Source organism: Volvox carteri (assembly GCF_000143455.1).
Source record: "Volvox carteri f. nagariensis unplaced genomic scaffold VOLCAscaffold_27, whole genome shotgun sequence".
Lineage (NCBI taxonomy): Eukaryota > Viridiplantae > Chlorophyta > Chlorophyceae > Chlamydomonadales > Volvocaceae > Volvox > Volvox carteri.
Genome location: NW_003307570.1, coordinates 409,820 through 422,171, shown reverse-complemented (window position 1 = coordinate 422,171; position 12,352 = coordinate 409,820). Strand labels below are relative to the sequence as shown.

Genomic DNA, 12,352 nt, shown 5'->3' with positions numbered 1-12,352 from the left:
CTCATCATTTTGCGTTGGTTGGGCCATGAGTGGCCGGCGTGTGACTCCGTTTCTCAGAAGGTAGATGTATACTCGTCTCAGTTGATTCGAGTGGGTGAGGTTCTGGAGAGGTTATCTGCGTTCCTTTTAAGTGACTGGGATCAGTTCAGCCAAGGGGGTGATCCGCGTGTGTTCCAAGGTAAAGGGGTTTCGCTTTGCAGGTATCATAACTGGATGGGCTCCCCTTCACCAGCAAGAGAGGGCTCCGATCCCACAGGCTATTTGCGTGTTTATTTGCCGGTCAACCAGTTGCGTATGGTTGCCAAATTCCGTCTTTGTTGTTGGCCTTTGGAGGTCAACAAAGGACACCATAGGCCGAGAGAGTGCCGTACGTGTCAGGTCTGTACGTCGGGTAAGGTTGAGGATGAATATCATGTGCTCATGGAGTGTGAGGCGTATACTGAGTTGCGTAATAGGTTTCTGATTAACGTTGAAGATACTGATATGCGCAAGGTATTTCTTAATACCAATCCGAGGAAAATCGCTACTTTCCTTACTGAGGTTTTTGATGAGCGTCAACAGCGTGCTCTGGAGCCTCACGGCTCGTGAGGGCACCCGCCGCGTCGGCGGCGGAAATACTGTAACCACAATACAATACAATGAAAGAGGAGGGTGAGTGGGGGGAAGATGAAAGAGGAGAGTGAGAGGGGGGAAGATGAAAGAGGAGGGTGAGAGGGGGGAAGATGAAAGAGGAGGGTGAGAGGGGGGAAGATGAAAGAGGAGGGTGAGAGGGGGAGATGAAAGAGGAGGGTGAGAGGGGGGAATGGTGCCGTGCTGCCCGGTAGTCAGCTCCCCCGCTTCCCTCTTTTTTGATTTAGGGGGCCAGCAGGGGCCCTCAGTTCTCCGGTTGCACTTAGCGGTTAGGAGGCTGAGAGGAGGATTGGATTGCACAGTGACACAGCTTACATGGATTACCAAAGGATTCCGTGTTCAGCTGATTACTGTGCGGCGCCAGTGACCACATTCAGCAAATTGAACACATTTATTATCCTTGTTGTTACTTTTATCCTTTACAACCAACAGAAGCGACAGAAGGCTGAGGAATTTGGTCCCATGTAACACGGGGAGGGTTCTTGATGGTGACCAAAGCACTTCATGGTGACCGTTGTTGTTACGTCGAAAGTTGTCGTTAACGTGATACAGCAGATGCGCGCGGAGCACACACGTGTCAATACTCTTTATGGCGTTCAGTGGTGTGGCGTTGTTCCTCCACGCGCCCAAACCAAGAGACGCATTTGCCCGCATTCGAACACACACACACACACACACACACACACACACACACACACACACACACACACACACACACACACACACACGCGCGCACACACAAGAAAACGAACGGCGCTGTGCAAACCCCAAAAAAGCTGTTCACGCGCAGAAAAATCCCGCTGTGAACCACAGGTGCTATCGTGCTGCTGGTGGCAATGTTCCGGTGACGGTGCCGTTGTTTTGGCGTGTTTCCGCCACGCGCTGTGTGTCCCTCGCTCGGCCAACCAAACGAGGAGGGAGCTGCTCCGAACCACAGGCATCCACAAAGGTACACACCACAACCTACACACCAGAAAGGAATAGTTCGTTACCCCAACGCTGTCTGAGTACGCCTTCCCCCCTAGCTATCCCCCCCCCACCACCACCCCCACCACAGCGTACCTCTTCCTACCTGTGCATAGGAAAAAGGAAGGGGGTTCACTTGGACTGCGTAAATGATACCCCCGCGGCGCCCTACCTGCCGTTTCTGCGATTTCCCGCCGACACATGCATCGAACCTGCTACTCACCACGTTAGTCGCCTAACTCCCCCCTTGCTGCGCAGCGCCATGGATGCGTATTTGGTGACCCCCTGGCCCCCCGCCATTCACCCCGGACTGTCAACAGCTCTACGCCGCTGAAAGCTCTCCTATCGTTTCGTTTTATCATCGTCACATCACACAGCTGAGCACCAGACAGCGGACCCCGCTGGGACAGTTCCAACGGGACGCAGTTCTCTTTATAAAGGACAGTTCTCTTCGGCACCCTCCACCACCACCACACCACCACACCACCACCACCACCACCACACCACCACCACCACACCACCACCACACCATCATCATCATCATCATCGCAATGATTCGTAGCTTCAGTCCTTCGGCACTTTTCGGATCCACGCACCGGACTCCCTCGGGGGGGAGTGGAAAAAGCCGCCGTACGTGAATTCCCACCCATACACACACACAAACAGAGTTCCCGGCTTTTCTCCTCAAAAAAGGCAGCGACACGGGCAGTGCGTAGATGATGTCGTACTCCAGGGAAGCGCAGGGTTTCCCTCATCCTCATAGATTGGCACGGCATTCGGCCCCCTTCCGGGGAGACGAGGTTGCTGGGTGTGCGAGTCGGTGGCGAATGCGGCCTAGGAGGCGCTGCAGGGCGCCTGTAGATGTCGACGCCAAACAGCGGCAAGTCAAGAAGATGACCGACCGAGGAAATGACGGAAGTTACCACGCACTGAGAGGCCGTTTGTCCAAGTCGAAGGGTCCCGGCGGCCGTCGGGCACGCGGCGAATGTACTAGCATGGTACTTGGCGGGTGTCCTGTCCTGGCTGGCGTGTGCGATTCCAAAAAAATCCGTACAAATAGGCATAGGACAACGGGAAACCCCTGCCTGGTGATTTTTAGCGCTGCAGTCGAAGCAGCAGCAGCAGCACCACCACCACCAACAACAACGCCGTGCTTGGTGAATTACACGTATGAATTTCCTGGATGGATCTCGGAGGGATGACGACTCATTTTCCACAAGAGCACCTGCTGTGGCCAAGTGGAGAGTAGAAACCATTGATTGCAAGCCGTATTAGGTCAGGCGCTGGGCACCCGGGTTGCGCGGCAGCGGCCCGAATGTCAGCACCTGTACGGCAGCCGCCGCCACCAGTGCCGCCGCCAGGACAGGCCAAGCGGTTGAGGAGCTTTGCCCGGCGGCTCCGCTCTGAGCCGGTCTCTGAGCCTGCGGTGCAGCAACGGCGGCGGCGCCGCCGCCGCCGCCTCCAGCTGCTGTGGCCGCGCCAGCTGCTGTGGTCGCTCCGGTCGCTGTGGTCGCTCCGGTCGCTGTGGTCGCTCCCGGAGCCGCCACGGAGGCCTCCGCGTGCGAAGAGCTGTCGCCTCCGCTGCTGCCGCCAGCTCTGGGGCTGGAGGGACCAGTCGTCAGCGCCGTTGCGCTTGCTTCGCCGCCATTTCTGTTACTGCTGCTGCTGGTGTAGTTGCCGGTGCCGTCAGAGCTGTCGGCAATGGCAATAGCGTAGCTTGCACCAGGGGTGGCTGCGGAAGTGGCTGCGGGCGCAGGTCCAGAGGCGGCTTTAACGGTAATGGAGGTGGAGGAGGAAGCGCCTGCTGCCTGCTTCCCAGTTCGACTAGCGGTGCTAGCGGTGCTTGTGGTTTGAGATGTTGGCGGGGTAGCGGAGGTAGCGGCGGGGGTAGCAACGGCGGCAGGGACGGTGAGGGGCTGGGGCGCGGCGGCATTAGCGACGGGGCTGGCGGCGCTACTGCCGGCTGCGGGGGTGGGGGTGATCCTGTCCTGTCGATCGAAGCTGGTGACCTCTGCAAGTGGGGCCAACACCAGAACACGCATACGTGCAGACGCTGTGAAATAATTTTTCCCCGGCGCATGCGTGTATGGTAGCCTGGCTGGTGGCGGTGCAGTTTCCCTCGCGTACCATGTAGCTCACCATCGCAACAGCTATCAAAACACCCGGCAGCAATAAACCACAACAATACGCCACCACCACTATAGACGACATTGGATTTAAACGAAGGGGTGGATAACCCAGAGTTATGGTGAGGAGTAGCGGAGAGATAGTTGGGGGAAGTTGGGGGGAGTTTGGGGAAACAAAGGCGAGTTTGTTTGAGACGTTTCCTGGAAAGCTGAAGGACTGAAGGTTGAAGCTGTACCCTACCGCACCTGGATCGCTGACACCGCGCTGCTGCTGCGTGTGTGGCTGCAGCACCGGAAGTTGCTGGTGCGGCTGTGGCTGCGTTTGCTGTTCGATTATACATTCGGGCGTAATGGAATCCGCGGGGCATGACAGCAGTTGTGTCAGCACGGTGAGATCCAGCCCGGCGACCCGCACAAGCTGTGCGCCCAGCGCGAGCCTAGCATGAAAGGGCGGCGGAGGCGGGGTGAAAGGGCCGACGACGACAAGGTGTGTGCGAGGTTTGAATGTCTCCTACAAAGATACAGCATTGCCCACATGACATAGACAGGAGGTGTGGCGCTGGCCAGCAATGTGGGCGAGCGGTGTAAGTTTTGTGGTGGGAACAGTGAGGAAAGGACGGAACGCATTGAGAGAGAGAGAGAGCCCCAGCACGCTGTGTCCTGATAAACAGGCGTCGGTGGTAACAGTAACAGCGCGCACATCCAAACAAAAAAATCCACTGGCTGACACGTTGTCGCTTCTGAAGCCCTTCACGCATAAGACCCGCAACTCGAATTAGGCGGCTCAACATTTCACCAAACTTTATATCTTTTACCGTCCATCTTGCTGACCTCGTCATGCGGCACCGTATCCAGCATCGCATCGCAATCGGCATCGCACCACCCCTGCCGTATCCGGCACCGTTTGCACCCCTTCGCATCGCAACCCCCCCCATCGCATCCTCGCGGCACTTACTGGCAAGCCTGGAAGAGGTTTTGTATCACCACCGGCTCAGCCTCCCCCACAAGCTGAGTTAGGTCCAGACCGGAGGCAGTGAGCTCAGAGAACAGCGCGCGGCCGATGGCGCACAGGCAGGCGGTGCATGGCGGCGGACTGCCCAATGGCGCCGGGACTACGGCATATTGGAGAACGGCGGCAAAAGAAAAAAGGAGGAAAAGGATCACCGAAGTGCGTGACTTTTTGAGTGACGTGGTTCACATCCCCGTTTCAGGGGTATGCGGTGAGTCCCACACACGGGGGTCGGTGTGGCCCCAGACACACCACAGCCCATAATGCACGGGGTGTCGCGTCATACGACTGTAGCATCGAACAAAACACGTGCGTACGGCAGACTGCCAATGAAAATTCCTACGAAAACAACAGGGGGACTTGGCACGGAGATAAGAGGACAGATCGGGGGGTACGAGCTGGGCAGCTGGTTAATGGTGGTTTGGTCAGGTGGTGGTGGTGGTGGGGTGATGGGTGTGGGGCGCTCCCGTGATCCCGGGTCTGACGTATGTGCGTACCACAATTGGCCTTGACTTGCGTGTAGTCCACGTTCTGTAGATCTTCCGTGGAGATGGGGCAGGTGCCCTGAGCACCAAGGCCCTGCCCCCCGACGCCCCTCGCAGGCGTTAGCACCCCCAACAACACCCCGACAAGCACCACCAGCAGCTGTTGGTGCAGCGTTGCAGCCCAGCGCCGCGGCGATGACAGGCGCCGACGTGGCCGCATGACGCCGGTATAAGAAGAGCAGTGCGGTGTGGTGGTTCGCGCGGGGGGGGGTACTGAGCCGTTGGGACAGTATGCTTGAACCGTCGTCTTGGCAGCTTTCAGTGCTGCAGGCGGCGGGTGGTTTAAATTGCGTATTGTAGTGTGTTGTGTTGTTGTTGTTGTTGTGGTGGTGGTGGTGGTGGTGGTGGTGATGCTTGTGAGGGGGGCCAATTCGCGAACCAAGCTGGTCCGAAGGATTCTCTCGGAGGTGGCAATAGCTGCTTCCCCCGTAGTGCCACGGCCGCCGGGACGTAAGAAGTGGAGGTGTTCCGGAAAAAAATGAAGTGTTGGGATATATTTATGAGTCCAGGCTGTGTGTGTGTATGTATGTTTTGCTCGGGCTGGACGGCGCAGGTGACAGGCGCACGAGCACGGCAGGGCCGCCGGCAACGAACAGCCCTACCAATGGACAAGCGGAGTAAAGTTATTCGCTGATGTTGATGTTTTGCATTGCTTGTTGTTATTCGTTCGGTGCGGCAGCTGGTGGGAAACTGCCTGGCAGAAATTTGGACAGAGTCCCGTGGGCAGTTTACGGTTATAGCGGTTGGCGTCGGCCGGTTGGTTCTTGGAAGAGGTGATGGGCGATGATGGTTTGAGATGTCAATAAAGCTTTGATGGGCTGTGAGGGGCTGAGCGACTGGCGAACACACTGAGAGACAGCCGTTTGCGTACACTGTTTGGGGATATGACGTCGCAAATCATTCCAACGAAGAAGGGATGGACAAGAGATCTCCACCAATATCTCCACAAGCTGCTCTAATCTGAATGCCGCCGTGTCAGCTGTCCTTCACTTCGGCTCTACTTGGCTGTGGGTTCGGTTCACCTACCTAGTTGACTAGTTGTATGGCTGTGCTGGCCTGTCTTCACGGCCGCAATGGCGTGGTTGCCTTCCCCGCTCTGGTCCTGTTGCTATCAGGGCGACAGGAGAGGAGGGCACGAAGACACAACAGGTGAGGCCACATGTACCGCGAAGGAATGAGTCTGGTCGCACCAGCGGACAACATACGAGAGCACCTTGGCGGTCTTCAGAGGGCCGCAGGACCAAGACGACGCCGCTTGCCTGTGAATGCTGCGCTGGTTGAAAGGCCTAGGGCTTTCCTTAATAGGCGAGAAAGGGCTGTGAGCTCCCTTGTTGGACTCCCTCCTCGGTACTTTATAACAATATCTTGATCCGGATACTGTAGCCCAGTAACAGCTCAGAGAAAAACTATTCATCAAAGCATTTCGGCGGCAATACAGCTGTAAAGTTATGCGGGTGTGTCCGTCGTCCGGTTTTCCTACTTCCACTAACAAGGCGCCCCTAAGGAAAGCCGCTCTCGGGGCTCCCTGTCTTGACGGTCTACCCATATGCAATGTACGGTGCACGTGTACCCAAATACGGTGTAAACGACTGCACAGTGCCGTGTCACTTGTCATATTCTGTATGATGTTGTTACAGGGTGGTATAGCTTCACCAGCGGCCCCCTTTCCCAAGGCAGTTCCCTGCTCTCCCCTGCGAGAGGGGCACCCTAATCCATTCACCCCATCCGACTTCAGAATGTATTCGTTGGGTTCAGCAACTCACCACCAGCATCCACCCAAATATAGCGGATCAACGGCGCCACAACGAAGTTCCTGATCAGCTCGCAAATTGCCATAATCACGTCCTATACCGTCCACAAGATGGGGGGCCACCTCCCAATTCATCACCCCTCCCACGCCGAGGGGTCGGCAGGCGGGTTTGAACCCGGAACCTCCGGGAGCAGAAGTCAGGTCTTCTCCCCTCCATTTCCACTCTTTCAATCGCAGGGTCGAGCGGACCACCCTCGGGGGCAGCCCTCCCCCCCTTTCACCCTCTATTTCCTGCCGGGGTGGAGGGGAGTGGCCGTAACGAGCCCCTCCTTGGTGCAATGAAGTGCACCACCTGCTGTCACCTGGGTCACGCCCAACCCTCGATGGTGCATAAAGTGGTGGAAACACATACACATACAGACAGACACGAACACACGGGGGGTGGGCACGGGCGCGTCTTGATGCACGGGGCCGCACGGGCATACCACACATATCAATCTAGGAGGCCTATAAGAGGAAGGGACAGCAGAGTCGTCAAGCACCAGACGGTGTGGATTTGTACGCTGGCTAGAGCTTCCCCCCGTGCGTCAGTGTGTTAGTTGGTTAGAGGATGTGTGAGTTGGTCTGCGGCCATACTCTGTGTGTATGTATATATATCGGTGTGCGTGTGTAGGTGAGACCTTTTAGCACCTTCCCCCTCACCTACACACGCACACCGAGTAATGGCATGGGAACGAATGCACGAATGATCTTAGATGTTACGATCCCAGCACATTTTCACAGTTGGAGAATATCCTGACATCAAGAAATAAGGCTGCATGGCCCAACGGCCGTTGAAAGTTGACCGCGATAAGCATTACTATGATGGTGGAAATTATTTCGCTGCAGGTATGGGTTAAGTCGTGACCTTCCGAGAGCAGGCCTGACACGGGGCCCCGGCACTTTCATTCGCCTCGCGTGATAGGCATACACCCCTCGACACGTGGATGCATCCCCGAGACGCAGCAGCAGCAGCAGCAGGTAGGGCATAGCATGTAGCAATAACGCAGCAGCAAAACCAGCAACAATAATGAGCCAAGTGTCAACAGCGGTAGCAACAACAACAACAACAACAACAGCAGCAGCAGCAGCAGCAGCAGCAGCAGTAGCAACAACAACGACTTGCATCCACGATGTTGCCAGATCCGTAATCCCCCTGCTGTGTAGTGTAGCCTAAAAAGGCCCAGGCCCCGAGCCGGCATTAGAAAACCTCTTGGCCAGAACTCTCTTGGCAATTCCAGACACCCTTCTGTCGCCCCGTCCCGTCCCAGTCCTCTCCCCTTGCTTGCAGACCCCCACGGTCTCCATCCTAAACCTGTTTGGCTGTTGCTGCTGCGGGCCCAGAAAAATGCGCCATACATAATGAGACAACGCGCTGCACACGCTACGGGGCAAGCCATCGCTCGGAAGCCATGCAGCATATTACACGGTCGTCGGCAGTACGGGCGGTACGGGCGGTGCGGGCGGCGCTCCGAAGCCGGGGAAGAAGGTCGACACAAAGGCGTCCACGGTGCTTATGTCCCAGGTTTCCTAGCAGCCAGGACGGGGGTAGAGGTAGGTCGCGGCGGGGATGCAATGAAGCTATGGGCTATGGCGGCCAGGGCCCGGGGAGTGGTGACTCCTTGGTGGTGGCGGCGGAGAGAAGCGGCTCGTATGGATTAAGCACAAGCAGCTTTGAAGCGTTATTCCGGCAATGCCGACCTTTTTTGGTGTAACAGTTTTAGTTTGGTGGCAATTTCTGGTCCCTCCTTAAGTTTTTTTTTAAGTCTCGCATGAAAATGGGCGCATCGTCAACGCCGTGGAAATGCCACGCGTACATGCAAAATGGGCGCGACGTTCACATGAAGTAGCGTGCGGTCACCTAAGGCGAGTCTGCCGTACCTCGTGGCGGATGACCTTGCCATCGTCGGAGAGGGTGTACACTGTCGTACCAGTGTACGGCTTGATCTTAAGACCGGCCAGCTTCAGGGAGCCCTCTAGCCGCCATCGAAGCACGACGGTAGAGGGGGCCGTGGCGCGAATGGAGATGAGGTCAGCGCGCGACGTGGAAGGGTCGAATAGTGCCTGAAGCGCCCTGACGTATGGCTCTACGCCTGCGTTGGAAGAATCCGTTCCGCTCCGTCATCACGCACTCATCCACGACCAGAGAAGGCTGTCGCTGATTTTTCGGTCCCCGCACCTACCCACGACCTCCACAGTGGGGTCTTTGAACACGCAGTCAGGGGCGAAGAGCTGCGGAGTCAAATTGCCGGTGACGTAGTATTGCCTCTCCACAAAGTCACGGCGGATGGCATCTATAGCTTTTAACGCCGAAGAAGAAGGAGCTGACTCTTCGGCCGCAGTTGTGGGCCGAGGTAAGACTTCCAAGTACACCAGGGCAGCAGCTATGCTCGCTAATTGCTGACGCCGTGTGACTGTCGGGATCCAGTGTGTGCAAGTTTGGGCTACACCAGCTGTTACCTTATGTTCAGCAAGGTGATTTATGGCTTTGACGGGTTGGCAAGTTGGACGAGAGGCTTGCCGGCCTGGCCCAACCGGGCTGCAAGCATATGCTGACTGCAGGAACATCTGAAGTCTTTTGTATTTACTTAGAGAACTGTAAAAGAATCAACTAAGGTTGATCAATCAGCCAAGAGGAATGTAGCAGGCTTTTGTATGTTGGAATGGGGTGATAACGTACGACACATCGCCGGTAATTTTAAGCACCGAAGGTGCAGGTGACGTTTATGCATATATTCCTAACGCTTGTGGTATTCTGTATAATTTCCCTAGGCTGCAATGTGCAAAGACCGTCGTTAGACTGGGAACCACGGGTCTGCAATTAAACTCTTGAGTGGCCCTAAGTTTTCAGTCCCCTATATGCCTAAAAATACACCATAGAGCCCATCTTACGTTGCTAGAAAATTAAGGTTGTCTTATTTTGTGTTTCGGGGACCAAAGCATCGAACGAAGAGAGGCACAGCAACATGAGTTTAAATTTTATTCCTTAAATGCATAGAATTTTGATCGTTTATCAGCGGGAGAAAAATCTGGATGTTTGCCATGTCAATGTTGCGTTTTAACTGTCAACCACAGGACATTGAGTGGATAACCATGCTAGCCGGCTGAACTTTAAAGCTACGTATTGCATAATTTAAGAAGGCCAAATCCAATTACATTTAATCGGTCGTCTAGGCTTGCAAGGACATTAACGCTAGACCAACTACATCCTGCACCAATTCCGCCGCCCGCACTCTCAGCTTCTGAGCATCTGACGATACCTTAGGGTCTTAAATTATTACTAGGTTGAAGCAGCTTCCGGCGCGAGAGGGCGTCGCACCAAGTCAGCGCCTTCGAGTGAACCTTAATCCGAAACGAAATGGCCTGGTGCCTGCCAAGCGATCATCTCGCCAGTAACCGACTTGCTCTCAAACCCCCGGCATCCTGCTGCGGTATTGCCGCCATCGCAGCAGCACGACGGCGAGGTGGACCCCTCACCGGGCCCCTATCAACACCGTCTCCCCGCCAGCCCAAGCTCCAATGCCGCCGATTGCCCCACACGCCGCGCGCACACGCCGCAGCCTCCGACGCCGCCAACACCCACAGTAACGCGGCTGCAGCCACATACTTGCCCTCGCTGTCACGGCGAAGCCGGGACCCACTTCCTCCGCTGGGCGCTAAGGCCACTGGCCTCCTCCCGCTGCGCGAGGGGCTCTGGTGCCTGCGACAGGACTTCACGTTGACGGAGAACATTTACCTGAACACCCACATCGTGCGGCTCCGCAGCGGCGGACTGATGGTGGGTCCAATGCTCGTGCGCCGTATCGCATCGCACGCTGCATGAGGCTAGCTCCACACCTGGATAGTGGCTCTAAGCCCCGCTCCCCCTGGCTGACCGCTTGGAAGAGGAAGAGGAAGAGAAAGAGGGGAGCCCTTGGGGCTCCTTCATAACCCGACTGCATCCCCTCCAGGTTAATCCCCCAATGCCCTCTGTAACGGAAAATGGCTTTTCATGGGCTTCATAAACTTCGCGACCTCCAGCCACATATATAGGTTTATATTCCCAAGAGTTAGAGGTTGACTTGACGTGGAACGTGAATGTGGATTTACATGAATCCTAACTGACTCGGATTTGTTGCTGGTTGTTGGTTGTTGTTGGTTGCGTTGGTTTGCAGCTGATTAATCCCCCAGCCGCAACTGAGGAGGCGGTGGCCTTGCTCCGCAGCCTCACCGGCGGGGACCCGGACGGCAGCCGCGGCGAGGGGTCTGTTGCAGGGGGCTGTGGGCCCTGCGTGGAGCACGTGGTGTGTATCAACCTGTCACCCGAACACTGGTATAACGCACCGGACTGGGCGCCGTACTGCTCGTCCAACGCAACCCTGTGGACCGTGCCGGGTGCGTCGGGTTGGTGGATGGTGGTCGGGGGTGGATGGTGTGTTCAAGAGGTATGTTACGCGGTCTCAGGCAGCCAGTAGGGCGTTTGTGGGGCTGTGGGTACTTCCCCGCCGCGTCCCCGTACATCTCCCCCAGTAACCCACCTCAACCTCACTTCCCTGTAATGTAATCGTACCACAAAAGCTTTGTAACGCTCACACCTGGGGCCCGCCGCGTGACCCACTTTGTTGTAGGCCTACTCCAGGGACGCAGCACAGCCAGCCTGCTGGGAGGCCCCGAGCGTGTACGACTTATGAAGGAGGTGTACGGCAGGGTTTTGGAGCTGCCGGACGCGGGGCCGCTGCCGGGGCTCGAGTCGGAGGTGGAGGTGGCGACGTTTCACGAATCGGGCGGCTGGTTTTCGGAGAGCACGCTGTGGCTCCGAGACCACCGAGCGGTGGTATTTGGGGACATGGGGTTTGCGGCGTACGACTACCGGCCCAGCAACGCCTTATCGGTGCAGATGGCGAAGGTCCGCTTCTCGGTGTGCGATACTGTGTGGGTGTGTATGTATGTGTGTTCGCGCGTGTGGATTTTTTCTGCACGCATCCCGTACCCGTCTCACCCCACCCTGCGCAACCCCACGCTCCCCTGCTCCCCCCTCCCCTCCCCTTCTCCTTCCCTTCCCTTCCCTGCCCCCCGGCCCCGTCTTCGCGGGGCCGCTTAATCAGATGGTGGGTATATATCAGCGGCTCGGCTGCCCCGTCATTTACGTCATGCTGCAAAAGGACCCCCGCGCCGCCCGTGCCTGGCTGGACCGTGTGCTGCGCTGGGAAGTGGACAAGGTGCTGTGCTCGCACCTGGATGCGCTGGTGGTCGAGGGCGCAGCGGAGATCCGCCGCTGCTTCGGGTTCCTACTGCGGTAGGGGGGAGG

At 56.8% G+C, this 12,352-nt stretch overlaps 3 protein-coding genes across 3 annotated transcripts; 1 reads left to right on the top strand and 2 right to left on the bottom strand.

Moving 5' to 3' along the window:
* Window positions 1-2,867: 2,867 nt before the first annotated feature.
* On the bottom strand, window positions 2,868-7,112 carry VOLCADRAFT_92623 (uncharacterized protein; the record flags this gene model as incomplete). Its single annotated transcript, XM_002951967.1, has 5 exons — window positions 2,868-3,607; window positions 3,969-4,159; window positions 4,678-4,834; window positions 5,229-5,540; window positions 7,040-7,112. 5 exons carry the CDS (start codon window positions 7,110-7,112, stop codon window positions 2,868-2,870), a joined length of 1,473 nt encoding a protein of 490 aa, XP_002952013.1.
* Window positions 7,113-8,487: 1,375 nt separating this feature from the next.
* Window positions 8,488-9,797, bottom strand: VOLCADRAFT_92622 (uncharacterized protein; the record flags this gene model as incomplete). The annotated part of the gene is made up of 4 exons (XM_002951966.1): window positions 8,488-8,595; window positions 8,947-9,158; window positions 9,249-9,479; window positions 9,746-9,797. 4 exons carry the CDS (start codon window positions 9,795-9,797, stop codon window positions 8,488-8,490), a joined length of 603 nt encoding a protein of 200 aa, XP_002952012.1.
* Window positions 9,798-10,423: 626 nt separating this feature from the next.
* VOLCADRAFT_92621 (uncharacterized protein) lies at window positions 10,424-12,344 on the top strand (the record flags this gene model as incomplete). The annotated part of the gene is made up of 5 exons (XM_002952037.1): window positions 10,424-10,529; window positions 10,626-10,843; window positions 11,220-11,439; window positions 11,673-11,950; window positions 12,150-12,344. 5 exons carry the CDS (start codon window positions 10,424-10,426, stop codon window positions 12,342-12,344), a joined length of 1,017 nt encoding a protein of 338 aa, XP_002952083.1.
* Between the last annotated feature and the right edge of the window lie 8 nt (window positions 12,345-12,352).